The sequence below is a fragment of the Papaver somniferum genome, unplaced genomic scaffold (genome assembly GCF_003573695.1).
Source record: "Papaver somniferum cultivar HN1 unplaced genomic scaffold, ASM357369v1 unplaced-scaffold_118, whole genome shotgun sequence".
Classification (NCBI taxonomy): domain Eukaryota; kingdom Viridiplantae; phylum Streptophyta; class Magnoliopsida; order Ranunculales; family Papaveraceae; genus Papaver; species Papaver somniferum.
The window spans coordinates 6,847,948-6,867,472 of NW_020620825.1; the positions used below are offsets into that span (position 1 = coordinate 6,847,948).

General features: G+C 34.9%; 1 protein-coding gene across 1 annotated transcript; it reads left to right on the plus strand.

Annotated features, from left to right (window-relative positions):
• The first annotated feature begins 10,663 nt into the window (after positions 1-10,663).
• On the plus strand, positions 10,664-12,180 carry LOC113330470. The gene is made up of 3 exons (XM_026577279.1): positions 10,664-10,876; positions 11,396-11,426; positions 11,534-12,180. Exons 1-3 carry the CDS (start codon positions 10,664-10,666, stop codon positions 12,178-12,180), a joined length of 891 nt encoding a protein of 296 aa, XP_026433064.1.
• Positions 12,181-19,525: the final 7,345 nt, after the last annotated feature.

Sequence of the window (19,525 nt, forward strand, 5' to 3'; positions counted from 1 at the left end):
GAATTTTTCAGGATCTTCATCAACAGCATATCGATTGATATCTCGGATTCTGCACACAGTACCTTGATTATGTTCACAGGTTAAAGCATTAACCTTTCGATTAATATTCTGAGCATACTCCCTATTACCCATTCCAAGTTTAATCAGCTTTCTTTGGTTACCGATAACATTTCTTAGTAGTGCTGCCTGTCTATGATGAATTTCAATAGTACTGAGGAGGACTTGTCGTAGCTTGATATAATATCAATCTAGCATCCAAACTGTTTTGGACAAGGAGATGAGTCATATCTTCTTTTTCATTTTCTATATCTTCACAACCAGATTTCTTGAAGGTATCATTAAGATGAACAGTTTCTTTAGACGTCATTCCACTCAAGGCTTTCAGAAGTTTTGCTTGAGATCTGGTTTGAGAATACATCCTTCAGCATAAGTTCTTAGACACGTTGAGTACATATAGTAGAAATACCTTTAACACATACCAAACATAGATGCCAGCCTTAAATAAATAATTCTCACAAGATTTGAAAGGATTTTCGCATCTTATGTGTTACTGATTCACAACTTTCTATCAAGCGATACTTTTTAGATAGGAAACTTATCCTGTTTACACAAGTTGTTTGCAAGACAACCTTTATACACATGGAGACAAATTAAACATCTTCAGGTAGATTGTGTAAATTCTCTATGTTGAATAAGAGATTATTGACAGGATACAGATAGCCCAGATATGTGTGATTCCTTACATCAGAAGATTGGGCCTTGTAAGGATGCACATTCCAACACACTTAAGCGTTAGGGTGATGATCTTCCTCACTAAATGCATTTTGAGGAATTTCTTCCTTCTTACTATTAGGGATATTATCATGATCCCTAGTGTGGGTTTTGAATCCATCCACTTCAGGAATATTGCGAGATGTTATATCATTGATTACATCTTGTGCCCAGGATGGTATGTTCCTTGAACTTGAACCCGTGTGGTCTAGATCTTCCATCCGACAAATTGATGGTGTCTTTAGTTCAAGACATTCTATATGTCCTCTTAAGGTATCCATTCCTTGTGGGAAATGTTTTTCTAAACACTTATCTAGATATACCTTTCGACATGTCTCTGTAAGAAGATCTTCAATAAGGATCTTATTCCTTATTTGTGAATGCTCCAGCGATTGTGTAAGAATTTCACAATCTGTAGTCTGTTGATGAACTTCGTTGCATAGAGCCAATTTTTGTTCCTCATAATCTATCATATTATTTTGAAGATTGAGCGTTTCTCGCTTTCCTTTATAAATTCTTACATTCATTTGAACAATAAGTTCTAGGACATCGTCTAGACTGTCACTGGTTTTTCCCTTTTCTGAAAAGTTTTCAACATGTTTGAAAAATCTTTCCAACACTTAATGAAATTCAGAACTTGGGCAGACTAGTGAATCTAGTCTCTTTTCACAATTGGAAACAGACGAATTTTCACTAGAGATTGGAATCGGATCCAAAACATGTTTCTTGAGTTTCAGATTCATTCTTTTCTGATCAGGATCCTGATTCACAATCAAGTCATTACTCATATACTTTTTCTTTGATTTTCGAAAAGACTTACGAGATCAATTTCCATTTACCTTTGCTGAGATCTTATTCTCATTATTTTGACATACGTTAACTGAGTTCTTCATAAGTTTAGCATTGCTTTTATTATTTTGATTAATATCTTATAGGTTGGATCGCACCAAACACAAATTATTAGATCTTTTCGTGTTTGTCTGCTCTGATACCAATTGAAAATACGAGGGTTCCCAAATATACCTCAATCTAAAACTTTTCCACCTATAAGTCCTTTCTCCGAAAGTGATTTTCTATGGACTGAGTCGAGATAATACAACTAATCGGTTCACACTTCGTGTGATCGTCTATGGATACGAGATCGAGACAGTACGACAATAAGATAACTTGTGTGATTGACTATGGATACAAGATCGATACAATACAACAACGAAGTATGTTTACTTGATAAAAGGTTCGGACTTAACCAAACACAATAGGATTTCTATCAAGTAAATAGGAATTAACGTTTGTGTATTTTACCTCTAATTATAATAAAATAATTATAATTGCGGAAATAGAAAAATAAAAGACACAGAAAGATTTTGTTAACGAGGAAACCGCAAATGCAGAAAAACCCCGGGACCTTGTCCAGAATTGAATACTCTCAGGATTAAGATGCTATACAAAATCTAAACCAACTTCGTATAGTTGATACCAAACAACTAAACCTATAGTTCACCGAGTTCCGTCTGTACTCCAACTTGTAATAAGTCACACACTTGGAATAATACCTTTGGTTCGTATTCAAAACAGTAAAGGAACAACAAATCTGTTCGGTAACAACTCTTTTCAACCAAGTGATATGATTTCGACAAAAGGCACTTTCGTTTATCCCAATAAACTCCTTTGTCAGGTCCTTAGATCTATCTTTCAACAACTACCAAATTAATTGTTAAGATTATGCAATCAATACTTTTAATCACAAAGAATTGTATTGATGCCGATCTACTCAACTAATCAATCTAATCGATCACAAAGATAAACCGATTATATTTGGATCCTTTTCCATCCGAAACAAGTATTGTGCACACCAAAGATTATGAACTCAAATCATAAATCTTCTTCGTCTTTAAATCTTCTTAAATATTAAATAAACACCTGCACACAATCAACTTGAATATCTTGTGATCAATCACACACAGAACGGAGTCTGTTAATAATGGATTATCACAATACGTCTTTAGATCTACAAACAGTCTAAAGATCACTGTCGAAACTTCGATCTAGTTTGAGTGAATCATATATCATAAGAGAAGATTCTCAAGCATAAACAAACTAGGTGCAATCAAAGTTCAACCACCTTTAGTCAATCAAATCGATCGAAAACTAATAATAAACTATAATTATCTAGTTTCCCACCAATGGTACTAATAGATCTTCTCAATCCCAAAGAAGTCTTTAAACTGAGCGTCCGTAAGAGATTTCGCCTAATTAGGGTACTTTCCTCTCCGAATAGGCGGCTCCACCAGCAACAATACAACTAGGTAGTGTTGCTGGCCCTGAGGATTAGTTTGCAAGAAATGCAAACTTCAATATTTATAGACAAGGAAGTTTGGATACCAAGGAATTTCCAAAACTGAATATTCTCAAAGATATGCAATAAAGCTAAAATCGGTTTTCATAATTTCTGGAAATGCTTTGTCCAATTAATGACCAAAATCTAAGTAAAAAATCTCCAACTAGTAAATGCACATTATTAATTTTTATTTTCTAAAGATATTCATTTTAATTGCTGGAAGTTAAAAGTATATAAAAACTAAAAACCTTAATTAAAAGATTCTCAATTTATTTCGATCCGGGATTCTCCTTTAGCTATTAAAGAATATCTTTGAACAATAAAAGATAAGAGTTACTGCACATATTCAAAGTATGTCGACATCTTTACTTTGTAAATCCTTTTTCATATCTACAATCTTGGAAACGATTTGCCACACTTCCAAACAAGTTTAGATTTGGTTCATCTGACTTCCAAGAACTATGTGATTGATTATCCTATCAAATCACCATTAATGGTTTTCACGGTTCTACCTCAACATAAATTTTCGGTTCTACCTCCAAGTGGGTACTAGGATCGGTTACACTAGTTACCATAAAATGGCTAACTAAGTACTAGGATCGGTTACCACTTCTTATGGTAAAACTTGTGATCGTTTGACCAAGTTATAGGATTGGTTATACCAACTTACTAAAACTTGTTAAACCTCTAACAAGGATCGATTACCTAGGATCCGTTACCCAATGGCTAGTATTTAGTCACACCAAATTCAAGATATCAATCTTACCATCTTAGGTGATTATTTAAGATCGGTTTCACTAATAAAAGTCATACTAATACAAAAGTCAGGCCTTGTGAATAGTTTTACCAAGATACATAAACAAGTTATGAGCGGTTATACTAAACACACATATTGGTAATTCAAAAGATTTGCAATGAATAACAATACCAATAGGCCTAGCGATTTCCCTTTCGATTCACAAAACAAGTTTATGAATTTATTTCCTTTAAACGAATGTAAAACATTGTTTTCTAGGACAAAATCTTCACCCATGCCTATACATAATAACAATAGCATTCATATGATTATGTCGATGTCTTATGTACGAAGTTCAAAACATAGACTTTATACTTCATATTGTAATTCCTTAATACTACGTCTAACTAGAGTATAATCATTCACAGTTTCGCAGTTATCTTTTCAATATGCACGACTTGAAAGATATGTTAGAGAATGAAACAGTTCAAGTCAAATATTACTAACCTCAAGTGGAAGGATGATGTCGTCATTGTAGCTCCCTACTTCTTCTCATTCTTCAAGTCTATACGTAATACTTGTAATGTCTCATATCCTAATACTTTCAAGCTAACCTATACGAAGTTGACTCTAGTAAATAATCAAGCGACTCTTTAAATGAGTTTTGGTTCACTAAAATATGACAACCAATCTTGACATACCAATGCTTAGTGGGTTCAACTGAGCTATGCTCTAACAGAACTGATATTATGAGACTCAGTTTTTCTCCAGTTTGGTACATCAGATCTTGCCATCTTAACAGAATCAGATCTGGTTTTATCTCATTTAAGAAATATTCAATTTCTTTGCAAGTGACCTGGTTTTCCACAATAAAAGCAATGTTTAGTAGAATGAAAAAAGTTTGTGTAGTGTTACCTGAATGTGTATGTGCTTTCTTTGGAACTTCACATGATTTCCTCTTTTCGTCATCGTCAGTTGTAGAGATACTTCACTTTTGTCACCCGTGGAAGGTTTTGGTTGAGAAGAAACTGTTAGAGCACTGCTCGGTCGAACTCGCAAGCGTTGCTATATCAATCTTGTTTGTAAAATTTAGTTTCCAAAACTATAAGTCTTGATTTCTAGTCTACTAATAGCTAAGTCTCGGACTAGGATAGAAAGTGTAGTTGAGCTCTAGACTCCACGGTGTTCATCATGCAAAGACGAATAACTACTCAAGGAACTGGTGGAGCTTCATCAACAAAAATGTATGTGGAGACTTGAACTTATCTATCACTCAAAAGTCTACTTTATCTCCTATCTTGAGATAAAAGTCGTATTGCTATATAGAGTATGATTACACACATGTACTATTTCGAGTTGAGTTTATCTCGCTTATCTATTTCTCGAAACATGTGTTTGTCAGCTTTCGCTTTGGCCAAGTTCATATTTACTAGTGATGAAAGTCATATTAGTTTCAATCACTTGAAAATCGCTTTGACGAAAAATAGTTTGTGAACAACAACTATATAACGTTCTCTAAGAATGTTTCAATGATTGAAATGAGAGTTTAGAATACATAACCATGGTTGGATGTAAAAATTGTGAGACAACTCATATGTGTGTAAGTCCAATATCCTTGAACCAAAGTATGCGTACTTTGCTGCTCAGGATAACCGGAACTAAAGTCCGCGTACCAGTACGCGTACCGTCGGAAGTTCACATCCCCTGAATTTCTGCTGGAGTTTGTGAACTAAAAAACAAACTTATTCCGGGTACTTAAGTCCACGTACCAGTATGCGTACTTAAATAGGTTATTTTCTAAAAACAGTTTAATTCGTGAACTAAGACATTTATATTTTAAGGAATGCAATCTTTGCAAACCGTGGCTATAATGTTCATGAATCGATTCGAGTGAATCAAAACTGTTTTTGTTCCGATTGTGTATTGTATACTTCTATGAGATCTAGGCAATTGAACAACTCTCTAACTATGTCATTTGAGTCATTTGAACTAGTTGTGGTAAAGAAGAATAAGGTTGATATGAAAGTACTCATATGGCTAACCTATGGTTAACTACCGTTGAACCAACGACTTGTACACGTTTAGGTACGGTTACTCAAACTTAAATGAAGTTACATTTCATCTATGTATAACAAGCTAAGACCCGATCTAACGGTTGAAAGATATTAGCTTGAAATTTAATCAGGTTTTCATCTAACAGTGAATATTGAATGCTTTGTTACCAAGGTAGCATTGATTGCAAACCCTGATTTGAAGACTATATAAAGGAGAACTTTAGCAACTGGGAAACCTAATCCCCACACCTCTGTGTGATACTAGTTGTATAAGATAGAGTCGATTCTCCTTTAACCTTAGGTTTCTACCGAGACCCTGTAGGTTAACGACTTGAAGACTTCATTGGGATTGTGAAGCCAGAACCAACTATTTTCTTTGTAGTTGCGTGATCTGATCTTGCTGTTTTACTGTATTTGAGTACAATTGGAAGATTGGCAAGATAGATTTCTCCGATAGGAAAGATAGAAAAGTAGTCACAAACATCTTCGTCTCATCATTTGTGATTCCACAATATCTAGTTTCGCCATCAGACGATTTAGATTATTGTGAGGTGATTGACAATTCTAGGCTGTTCTTCGGGAATATAAGTCCGGGTTATCGATTGGTTCAGGTTCACCTTGATTTATCAAAAGACGAAACAAAAATCGTAGGTATTTCTGTGGGACATATATTTATATATTCCTGTAGACTTTTCTGTGTGATACAAATTTGTTTATTAATTAAAGTCTTCGACTTTGGGTCGTAACAACTCTTAGTTGTGGGTGAGATCAACTAAGGGAATCAAGTACGTAGTATCCTGCCGGGATCAGAGACGTAAGGAGCGCAACTGTACCTTGGATCAGTGTTAGATTGATTGGGGTTCAACTACAGTCCAGACCGAAGTTAGTTTGTAGTAGTCTAGTATCTATAGCGGCTTAATACAATGTGTGTTCAATCTGGACTAGGTCCCGGGGTTTTTCTGCATTCGCGGTTTCCTCGTTAACAATACTTCTGGTATCTGTGTTATTTCTTTTCGGCATTATATTTTGTTATATAATTGAAATATCATAGGTTGTGCGTTGAATCGATCAATTGGTAAATCCAACCTTTGGTTGTTGATTGAAATTGATTGATACTTGAACATTGGTCTTTGGTACCGTTCAAGTTAATTTCTCTTGTATTCAATTAGACTCGCAGATTTCTATTTGCTTGAGTAAGTATTGAATCGAGAAATTGAGATATAACTCCTTGATATACTTTTTGTTAAAATTGAGTCTGACTGTCTAGTTGATTCTCTTAAAAGTATATTGGAGTTAGTCCATACAGATTGCTAAGCGAAATATTGGGTGTGGTTGTTAGACCCCTGCTTTTTCAGAAACTTTAGCTCTGAAAAATTTAACCTCTTTGCAAATACCAGGAGCGTCTATTCCTTCATAGCCCAATCCTCGTGTATCATGATGAATTCTACATGCTCCCAATATTGAGGTTAATTTATCTGAACTACTATTTCTAGACAAACTCTCTTTTAAGCTCGAGTTTTCTTCTTCCAACCTTTTCAAGCGTAATAACTAGATCATTCTTGGATGATTCACATTGAACTTTGAGATATTCTCGTTCTGAATCAAATAACAAGTTCATCTCAATGTTCTCCAAGTTATCTAACTTTGCTTGAAGAGTAATTTCCCGGTCTCGACCTTCGATAATTTCTTCTTTAAGCATTCGTATTTCGTTGAGATAATCTCTTGCACCAATAGAATCAAGTTGGTTTTGCAAGTCTTTATTCGACTAAGAAGTCTGACATATTTAACTTTCTCATTGAAAATGGTGCTTTCAGCTTCCGAGAGTTTCTAATGACATTCTTTAAGAAGATTATTAACAACTGGATCTACATGGAACACTTCTTCGTCAGAATCAGTATCCGAAAGAATTTTTCCAGAAGCTAATGCAACCTCGTCTGCGTACTCTTGGTGATCATAATATTCAGGTCCATCATTAAGAGTAGGCAAAGCTGCTTCATATGCTGATTGTCTATGGCTCTAGCTAGGACATGCTGAAGAGAAGTGCCCGAAACCACGACAACTAAATCATTGTACATCATCATTAGGAGATGTGGAACCTTTAGAAAAACTCTTTTTCCTGTCTCTCAAGAATTTTCTAAATTGTTGTGGAGTAACATCCTTAGCATCTGGCGGACCAGATTTATCCCTAGAGGATCAGAATTATTTGCAGCTTTAAGAGAAATCACCTCTTTTCCAAACCGGTGTTCATTATCAAAGATCTTTAACTTTCCAACAAGAGTATTCCTGGAGAGTGTAGAAATATCGTTTGCTTCTTCAATGACATGTTTCTTGGACTCGTATCTTGATGGTAGAGACCTGATAATTTTTCACACAATAAACTTCTCCGGAATAGTTTTTCCTAACGAATATGAGGAGTTAACTATTTGAGAAAGTCTTTGGTTAAACTCATCAAAGGTTTCATCATCATACATGCGAAGGTTTTTCCAGTCTGAAGCTAGGTTTTTAAGCCTTGCTTCTTTCTCTGTGACATTCCCTTGAAATACGGTTTCTAAGATATCCTGAGCATCTTTAGACTTATTCAGCGTAGTTACGTAGTGCTGAAGATCGGGGTAATGGCATGGATGATAGCATTTAATCCGTCCGAATTTTTCCTTGCAACATTAATCTCGACATCATTATAACTACCAATATCCTTTGCAACAGTTACACCGTCTACTATAACTGTTGGAGGATCATAGCCATTAACAATACGAACTCATGATTGAATATCTCGCGCTTGTAGAAATTCATGCACATCAATTTTCCACCATAAATAGTTCGTGCCATCGAAGGCTGGCGGTACGTTTATAGAGATAACACTTCTGTTCATAATAATCAGATTGCATCAAACATAGACTTATAAGGTCTTAGCGTGTTTGCCTGCTCTGATACCAATTGAAAAGGTGGGGGTACAACAACCACACCCAATATTTCGTTTGGAAATCTGTATGGACTAAACCTCAATAATAATACGAGAGTGAAAACTCAATCAAAGAATAATACTAAAGAGTTTATCTCTTTTTCTCAAATCAATCAGCAAATCCGAGTAACACTTTTCTTATAAATTGAACTTTCTTGAACTGAAAGTGCTATGCAAATCCGTAATTACTGAGTCAACTCAGTTTAATTTTTTCAAGATACATTTTGATCTTTCATGTCTTTTTATTTGTGATTTTACTTTCCTATGATCATCACTCGTAAGATCACTGCTACAAAATAGTGATTAAATTCTATAATTTACCCTACATCCTTTTAAATCTCTATTTTTGGTCTAGTATTTTTTTATTTTCCTTTTGCTTTCTGGCGATTTCGTTTTCATTAATGGCTAACTAATTTCTTGTTTTCCCTACTTGCGCTTGCAGATTGGTTATCTCTAATGGATTTTACCTCAATTTATACTGTGATTACAACTTTTGTTAAGTTCGTCTTCAAACTTTTTCTTATTGGTTTAGTTCATGTTGGTATCTATTGTTTCAAAGGCATGGTGATGCAGATTACTCGACACTGTTTCAACTCAATGATTCAAAGCACCAGGCAATCCCTCTCTCAAGATTTTTCAAAAAATTCAAACTTCAAGAAAGTCAAAAGGATTCAATATTTTTGTTACCTGATTGCGTTATTTCTGGGTTACTCCAGCTGTATTATTTACCATTTCAACTCAAATTCTATAGATGGTTGTTACCGCAATTTAAGTCATGCAATTTCACCGCAATCAATTCTAAAACTCCAAACATACCACTTTTACCCTAAAAACCCTAATTGTTTCATAGAGAAATCTTCTTTTGTAACCTTCCCGGCCAAACCCAAAACCTATCAGTCTTTCTGTAAGGTTATGCAATCCAAGAATAAATCTATCAATATGGAAGAGGGTAGCTCCAGTTAATAAGTTCAATAAAGCAACACTGGAACTTGGTGATACCAATAAAGTCATTGTGGTTAGGCAAAGCAATACTACCAATGAAGAAGAAGACTCCAACTGGGAGGCTAGTGCGATTGGAAAGATCACAATAGAAGGGAGAATGAACTATGATACAGTTATGAAATACACTTTACTTGGCCTTTCCTTAAACCATAAGATCTAAGAATAGTGGAAGTGGAACCTAACATTATGATTTTCAAATTTAGCAACTGGGATTTCCTGAACACGGTAATCAATGAAAGACCATGAAATGTTAGCAACTTTCTTCTTGTTGTTCATGACTATATTCTTGGAATGATTTATACTGAAAAAGCACTGGAACTTTCAGCACTTTTGGGTTCAACTAAAATATCTTCTCCCTGAACATACGAATGTATCCCCGGTCAAGAAAATTGAAGCATTATTAGGTGAAGTAGTTGCAATTGAACCTGAAGATGCAATGCCAATTGGAAAGGACCCTGTCAAAGTTTGCGTAAACGTGGATCTCTCTATGCCAATGCGAAGAGGTATCAAGTGTACTACCAATACTGGAACAACCAAGTGGGAAAAACTCTTCTTTGAGCGTCAACCAAAGAATATCTACACAGAGTGTTATATCATCAATCACTCAAAGGATGCTTGTAAAGATGCAACCATCTTTCTCAAAAAGGCTCATGATAAACCATATTTCGTTGGTAATATCAATAATATTCGTAATAATACCAAAGTCATCAACAGAGATGATGCACCTGCTGTTAGAGTGAGTCAAAAGAAGTTTACCAAATCCACTGTCTTTGTGCCACCAAAAGATGGTGAAAAAAATTAATATGGATTCTTTACTCCTCAATGAAATTGAAGCCACTGAAGAAGATATCAGGTTGGTTAAAAGAATTAGGATTGGTACTTCGAATGTGGAAGAGACTGCTGCTATGGAATCTACATCACCAAATGCAAATAATGATACCAACATGGCTAGCCAGACAACTCACAGAGTCACAGTGAAAAATAACTATTCAACTTGCACAAATTTGGGGAATCAGGTATATTTCTACTCTTTTATTTTCAACCATTCTAATTTTCAATCTCATAAATTGTTAGTTGGGAAATTTAAGATTAGGGTAGCATTAAATAGAGTGTATGTTTTTCAACAATTAAAGGTTCATTGTCTTAAAGCTCTGAATGTGCAACGTTTTTATTTACATCACTTGCCTTGCATAACAAGTCTTTTTCTGCATTCAACTTTTTTCGAAACTGTAGTATTTTCACACCCTGTCCTTATCATTTTCAAAATGAGAATAATAGCATGGAATGTCCAAGGTCTCAAAACCCAATCTACTAGGGATCATCTTAGAAATCTTATTAGAACACAAAATCCAGATATGTTGTTTCTCTGTGAAACTAAAGTAACTGAAGATAAGATGAAGTCTTTACTTTCTCCTCTTAGATTTCCTAATACTAGATACATTCAAACACTTGGTCTCTCTGGTGGCTTAGTACTTTTGTGGAAAGATGGCTTCATATGTGATATTGTAAGTTGCGAAATAATATGATTCATGCAGTTGTACAAAGTGATCCAAGTCAACAAGAATGGTTAGTATCTTTCATGTATGGTTTTTGTAACTATACTAAGAAGAAAGAGCAATGAGATTTCATCAAAGATGTTAGAGTTAATATCTCTCAGCCTTGGGTTCTTCTAGGAGATCTGAATTTTCACTTGAATGATAATACTTATTCTTCTACTTCTTCTTCTTCTTCAGGTGATGGCTTAGTCAACTCCATAATTCAACAAGCTGGTCTGGAGGACATGGGATTCATTGTAAGAGAACATACCTGGTCTAGTAATAACAAAGGAACTGGCAGTAGAAGATCAAGAATTGATATGGCCTTAGTTAATGCACACTGGAGTAACCAATTGCAGGATTCAAAATTACTTCACCTAAGTCAAAATGGAAGTGATCACTGTCCCATAATGCTTGTTACTGATTACTCTCAACCCAAATTATGGAAACCTTTCAAGTTTTTCTGTATTTGGCTTCAAGACAGAATGTGTAAGGAGGAAATTACAAAAGCCTGGGACATATCTGTTCAAGGCTCAGCAGCTCATAAATTTACTATGAGACTTCATTTTACAAGAAGGGCTCTCTCAAAATGGAATAAGGAACATTTTGGAGATATCAACAAGAATGTGGATAATTTTCAACAACAGCTAGATGAGATACAAGCACAGCCTTTCTCAAGAGAAAACACTGCTAAAGCTGAAGAAATATCTAAAGAATTAGATAAATGGCACCAGATTCAAAATGATTTTAATAAGAAAAAATCAAGGGATAACTTCATCAAATAAATGGATTACAATACCAAGTATTTTCATACTTTAACTAAAAGGAAAAGGGACAAAAACAATATTGACTCTTTAAAAGATGCTGAAGGTCATTGGGTTCATTCTAGAGAAGAAGTTTCCTTACTTCTTACAAATCATTTTAAGGCCATCAGTACCACCAGTACTCCAGTTATTGAATAACATCATTATTCTCTTATTCCTACTTTAATCACAGATGAGGAAAATGCATTACTTCTTACAATCCCAAGTGATGGGGAAATTCATAAAACTCTCAAAGGTATGGAAAGTTGGTCAGCTCCATGACCTGAAGGATTTCAAGCAGGGTTTTATAAATCTCAGTGGAATACAGTGGGAGAAGATATCTGTAATGTGGTTAAAAATTTCTTTTCTTAAAAACAGATGCCAAGACAACTAAACAAGACCTACATATCTCTTATTCCTAAGAAGAGTAAACCAACTTCTCCTTCAGATTTCAGGCCCATAGGGATATGTAACACTTCTTACAAGATTATATCTAAAATCTTAGTTAATAGGATGAAGCCCTTCATGGATAAGATAATTTCTCCTTTTCAGGCTGCTTATATTTCTGGTAGGTTAATAAATGACAATACTATTATTGCTCATGAGATTGTTCATTCCATGAAAAGAAAACAAGGAGAAGGAGGTTGGTTAGCTCTAAAGTTAGATATGTCAAAGGATTTTGATAGATATGGCCTTTCTTGTTGAAGATTCTAAGCAGTTTTGGATTTTCTAACGAATGGTGTCAGTTAATACATCAATGTATAAGTACTACTTCTCTTTCAGTGCTTCTGAATGGATCTCCATGTCATGATTGTCATCCAACAAGAGGTATAAGACAAGGTGATCCCTTATCTCCATACTTATTCATTCTTGCTATGGAATGGTTCTCTAGAACTATGGTTGAAGCACACAACAACAAGAGCATCAAAAGAATTGCAGCAGCTAGAGGGGCACCACCAATTAATCATCTTCTTTTTGCAGATGATTGTATCATTTTTACTCATGCTAATTTAACCAGTGTGAATAATCTCCTTCAAGTTTTGCAGGATTTTAGTTCTCAATCTGGTCAGGTCATTAATTTTGACAAATCAGCTATCCATTTTAGTAATAATTTGGATCCTAGCACTTGTGACACCCTAAGACAAATCTTAGGGGTCAAACTTATGGATAAGAATGAGAAGTATTTGGGTTCTCCACTCTTCATTGGCAAATCTAAAGGGAAATCTTTTGAAGATATCCAGATAGCATTTGAGAGAAGATTGGGTACTTGGCAAGGCACAACAATGCACCAAGATGGAAGAACTACCATGGTGAAGGTTGTCCTTAATTCAATTCCTACTTATCAAATGAGCACCTTTAAGATGCCCAAAAAGATTTTAAAGAAGTTAGACTCTATTCAAAGGAGATTCTGGTGGGGTTATAAATCTAATAGAGGTACTAACCTTATTGCATGGCAAAGTATGTGCATATCCAAAGATCTTGGAGGCTTAGCTTTTAGGGATCTGGAGATGTTGAATCATGCCTTACTCACCAAACTAGCATGGAGGATTCAACATCAACAAGATCAGTTGCTTGGTAAACTACTAAAGGCTAAATATTTCAAAAATGAAGACTTTCTTCACATTGCTACTGAGAAGAATAATTCTTCATGGGTATGGAAAGGGATTGAGTAAGGCTTGTTTATTCTTCAACAACACTGCATCTTTGAAGTCAATAATGGAAAAACAACAAGAATTTGGATGGACAGGTGGATTATAGGTTTACAAGAGAAAGTTGAACCAATTGATCCTTCTCATCTATAATATGTGTTTGTGAGTGAACTAATTGTAGCTGAATATAATTCCTGGAATATACCTCTTCTTAACATTCTCTTTGTCCCTGAAATGGTGGAGAAGATTCTAGTTATGCAGCTATCTATGTCTGAAGATGATGTTCTTAAATGGTTACCTTATAGAGATGGTGAAAATTCACTATCAAAAGTGCTTACAACAAACTGACAGAAAACAGAATTCAGCATCATATTGCTACCAGTAATGTCCCCAAGGAAGTCTGGAAAATATTATGGAGTTTACAGTTACCTCACAGAATCAAACTCTTTATATGGAAGTGTCTCAAGGATGTGGTTCGAGGTAAAGACTTTCTCAGCACAATCACAGTGTGGAAAATTACTGCAACATCTGCAATCATCATGATGAGTCTCTATATCATCTTCTTATCTCCTGCAATCATGCTAAAGCTGTCTGGAATTCTCTCAACATCAACATTGCCCAAGTCATAGCAAACTGTAACAATGTCAGAGACTGGATTATCTCATGGTTCTCAAGGATTAACAACTCTAACATGGAGGATTTTGAGAGATGGAGGCACACACTTATGGTTGCTTGCTGGATCATATGGAAAGAAAGATGTGACAACATCTTTCAAAATAAACCTATTACTCCTACTACAACTATTTATAGAATTATGCACCAGTTAGCTAGCCTTAGGAATATAGCAAACTCTTCAGTAATAAGTAGTGACAATTCTTTAGTTACTACCCCTACTGCAAGTAACCAACTAGATGATATTTTTTCCTTTAACTATATATACTGATGCCTCTTTTGACCAGTGTACTAATAATTGTGGCACTGAAATGGTGCTTGTATCTGTTGAAGGTGAAATAGAAGGATTCAGAGGCACATATGCAGATAGAGCAATGGATGCAGAAGCTGGAGAATGTATGGCTATTGTGGAGGCACTCAGTTGGATTAAAGCTTTAGGAGGGAGCAGAATTAAAGTGATAACTGACGCTGAGAATGTAGTCAGATCTATTGAGAGTGATAATTCATTTGTTATATGGGAAAATAGGAAGTTTATAAGACATATTAAGATGCTAAAAAACTCTTTCATTAGTTGTCAATTTCTTCATGTCAAGAGAGACGGTAATAATCTGGCACATGCTATTGCCAAGAAAGTGACGAGAGAAAAATCATCTATTGAGATTTCTCAAAATGCTTTAAGTTGTTTAGAATCTTTTCTTGATAGGCATATTGAGCCTGTCAATACTTAATAAAACTCTCTTTGTTATCAAAAAAAAAAAATCAATCAGCAAATCAAACAGATAGAAATCTATGAGCTTGATTGATGTGATAAATACTTGAACGGTACCAAAGACCAATATCCAAGATCAATCAAAATCCTATACAACAAACAAGGTCATATTTATCAATAATGATTGATTAACGCACAACCTGTGATATTTCAATTATAAAGATAAACAATATAATGCGGAAAAGAAACAACACAGACACCAGAAATTTTATTAACGAGGAAACCGCAAAGCTGAAAAACCCCGGGACCTAGTCCAGAATAAACACACATTGATTATAAGCCGTTACACCAATTTCCTACTACCTATTCGGACTAGATGTAATACCTGCTTCATCTGTATTCAAGCACTTATAGAACTCCTAGAAGAACATCGATTCTCTTTAGGAATTCTTCTCATAAATATTCTAGCAGAACGTTAGTTCTCTTTAGAAGATGCACCAACACGATTGATACTTTTCGATCTTTTGTTTTCAGAAAACATCGATTCTGAAAAGGCGAGGGTACCCAAATATACCTCAAGCTAAAACTTTTCCTACCTGTAAGTCCTTTCTCCGAGAATGATTGTCTATGGACTGAGTCGAGACAATGCAACTAATCGGTTCACACTTCGTGTGGTCGTCTATGGATACGAGATCGAGACAATACAACAACGAAGTATGTTTACTTGATAAAACAGTTCGAACTTAACCAAACACAATAGGATTGCTTATCAAGTAAATAGGAATTAACGTTTGTGTGATTTACTTTAATTATAATAAAATAATTATAATGCGGAAACATAAAGTAAATGACACGACAAGATTTTGTTAACGAGGAAACCGCAAATGCAGAAAACCCCGGGACCTTGTACGGAATTGAATAATCTCAGGATTAAGCCGCCACACAAAATTAAACCAACTTCGTATAGTTGAGACCAAGCAATTAAACCTATAGTTCATATAGTTCCGTCTGTATTCCCACGCCTCCAACTTATGAATAAGTCACGTACTTGGAACAATTCCTTTGGTTCGTATTCCAAACAGTAATGGAACAACAAATCTGTTTGGTAGCAACTCTCTTCAACCAAGTGACGTGAGTTCGACAAAGGCTCTTCTATTTATCTCAATAAACTCCTTCGTCAGGTTCTTAGATCTATCTTATTCTTAACTACCGAAGTAATTGTTAAGATTTTGCAATCAATACTTTTAATCACAAAGAATTGTATTGATGCCGGTCAACACAACAAATCAATCCAATCTACCACAAGGATAAACCGATTATAGTTGGATCGTCTGTACCGAAACAAGTATTGTGCACACCAAAGATTATGAACCCCAAATCAGAAATCTTCAATATCTTCTTTGTCTTCAAATCTTCTTAGATCTTAAATAAACGCCTGCACACAACAACTTAAATCTCTTGTGACCAATCACGCACAGAACAGAGTCTGTTAACAATGGATTATCACAAGATCGTCTTTAGCATTAACAACAGTATAAAGATCCCTGTTGAAACATCGATCTAGTTTGAGTGAACCTTATATCAGAAGAGAAGATTCTCAAGCATAAACAAACTAGGTGCAATCAAAGTTCAACCACCGTTAGTCAATCAAATCAATTTGAAAACACAAAATAAATCACAATTATCTAGTTTCCCACAAACGGTACTAATGGAGCTTCTCAATCCCAAAGAAGACTTTAAACTGAGCGGCTGTAAGAGATTTCGCCTAATTAGGTTACTCTCCTCTCCAAATAGGCGGCTTCACCAGTAACAACACAACCGAGGAAGTTTGCTGTCACGGAGGATTAGTTTGCTGGAAATGCAATATAATTTCAAATATTCTCAAGATATGCAATATAATTTCAAATTCGGTTTCCATAATTACTGGAAATGCTTTGTCCAAAATAGTGATCGAAAATCTCTTTGGAAAATCACATTACTAATTCTCATTTTCCTAAAATAAAACTAATACCTTAATTAAAAGATTCTTAACTTATTTATGTTTCGATCCTGGGATTTTCTTTCTTTATCTATTAAGGAATAACTTTGAACAATTAAAGATAAACATTACTGTATGTGTTCAAAGTGCGTCGACATCCTTACTTTGTAACTCCTCTTTCATACTTACAACCTTGAAACCGATTAGCCACACTTCCAAACAAGTTTAGAATTGGTTCATCTGACTTTCAAGAACTATGTGATTGATCAATAACACTCAATTACAAATCATGGGTTTAACGGTTCTACCAAAACAAGTTTCGGTTCTACCTCCATGTGAGTACTATGCATAGTCACACTAGCTTTCCAAAATTCGGTTGACTAGGTACTAGGATCGGTTCCCCACATATATATGGTATCTAACTTATATGTGTTGCACATGTCCATGGGATCGGTTCCCCTTTGCCTAAAAACGTGTTGCACATGTCCATAGGATTGGTTCCCCTTTCTGCTACAAACTTGTTGCACCTCATACAAGGATCGATTCCCCTTTGTGATGTGCTGCACCTCTTACTAGGATCGGTTGCCTTTTACCCAGATTCAATCATACACAAATCACAAACTCGATCATACCATCTCAGGTGATTACTTAAGATCAGTTTCACTAATAAAAGTCATACCAATACATAAGTCAGGCCTTTGTGAATAGTTTTACCAAGAACACAACCAAGTCATGAGCGGTTATACAAAATCACACATATTGGTTGTTCACATGATATGCAATGAATAACAATACCAATAACTCCTGGCGATTTCCTTTTCGATTCATAAACAAGTTTATGAACTTACTTCCTTAAAACACATGTAAAACATTGTTTCATAGGATGAAATCCTCACCTCATACCCATACATAATCACAATAACATTTAAACCATTATGTCGAGGTCTTATCTACAAAGTTTAATGGTTAAGCGATAAACCTCGTATTGTATTCCTTAATACTATGTCTATCTAGAGTGTTCATGCTTCGCAGTTTTGTTTTCGATATGCATGACTTGAGGTACATTAGGGAATGAAACCGTTCAAGTCAAATATCACTAACCTCAAGTGGAAGGATGATGTTGTCGTTATAGCTTCTTACTTCTTCACTTCTTCAAGTCTTCGCAATACTTGTAATGTCTCATATCCTAATACTTTCAAGCTAACCTATATGAAGTTGACTCTAGTACATAATCAAGCGACTCTTAAAATGAGTTTTGATTCACTAAAATATGACAACCAAACTTGACATACCAACGCTTGGTGGGTTCAACCGAGCTATGCTCTAACAATCTCCCCCTTTGTCAATTTTAGTGACAAAACTCTTACAATCATATGGATAAACAAATTACAAGAATTCATTACACATACACTTGATTCCGGAATTCAACAGCACGAAAACCTGCGTATACATTCAATCCTTAAATGTCGTTGTTGACATTATAATAACAAATCTAATACTCCCCCTAAAGGTGAGATAGGTATATTTTATCAATCCGCACGTCTTTGTTATACCAATTAATATGATATGTTACTCCCCTTAGTCAATGCGTTCACTCTTTTGTTAGATAAACGTTTAAGCATAATTGTCCTTTTCCTCAGTGATACCAATCAATATAAAATCAATGCCAGTATCACTTGTTTACTCCACATATTTCTCCCCCTTTTTTCACAAAATGACAAAGAAACGAAAAAATAAAGGACAAATCGAAAAGAATCTTACAAATCTCAAAATAGACTTGCAAACCTATAGAGTTAAGCACGAGGGTTCCACACACCATTTTTGATAACCAATATCAAAACCGAAACTGCAAAGTAATTTCTTTTGATTGTTATCAAGGAAATAATTTCCCGAAGCAATTTTCCCAATTTAGTTTAGCAAACCAAAAATCAACTAAGCACTTTAGTTCATTTGCTAAACCGATTGTACAAATACAATCGCTTCAGTCGATAAGACCAAAAGAAAGATAACTCTATTTTTATCATCAGGTTCTAATTATCCATATAACTTAGACCTTCAAATTTTAAACAAGACAAGTACTAGGTTAGTTAACTAGCATTTCTTGTTAAGGCATTAAATTAGACTTGAATAACCGAAACCTCCACTTTGATAAGTCTAACTATGATAAAATTAGCTTCTATTATCCGAAATCGAATTGGAATAAACAATCCATCTCGTAAACTTTTTCTTTCATTAAGCCATAAATAATTCATACAAACCAAATAAATCAACTTGCATAATTATTCACCTCAATTGGAAGAAATTGAAACAACTTAAACA

Excerpts from the sequence above, each read along its gene's own strand:
- LOC113330470 (XM_026577279.1), top strand. The coding sequence starts at position 10,664 with ATGGATTCTTTACTCCTCAATGAAATTGAAGCCACTGAAGAAGATATC. Across the intron at positions 10,877-11,395 it reads GCACAAATTTGGGGAATCAG|TTGTACAAAGTGATCCAAGT; the intron begins GTATATTTCTAC and ends TGATTCATGCAG. Across the intron at positions 11,427-11,533 it reads GATCCAAGTCAACAAGAATG|GAGATCTGAATTTTCACTTG; the intron begins GTTAGTATCTTT and ends GGGTTCTTCTAG.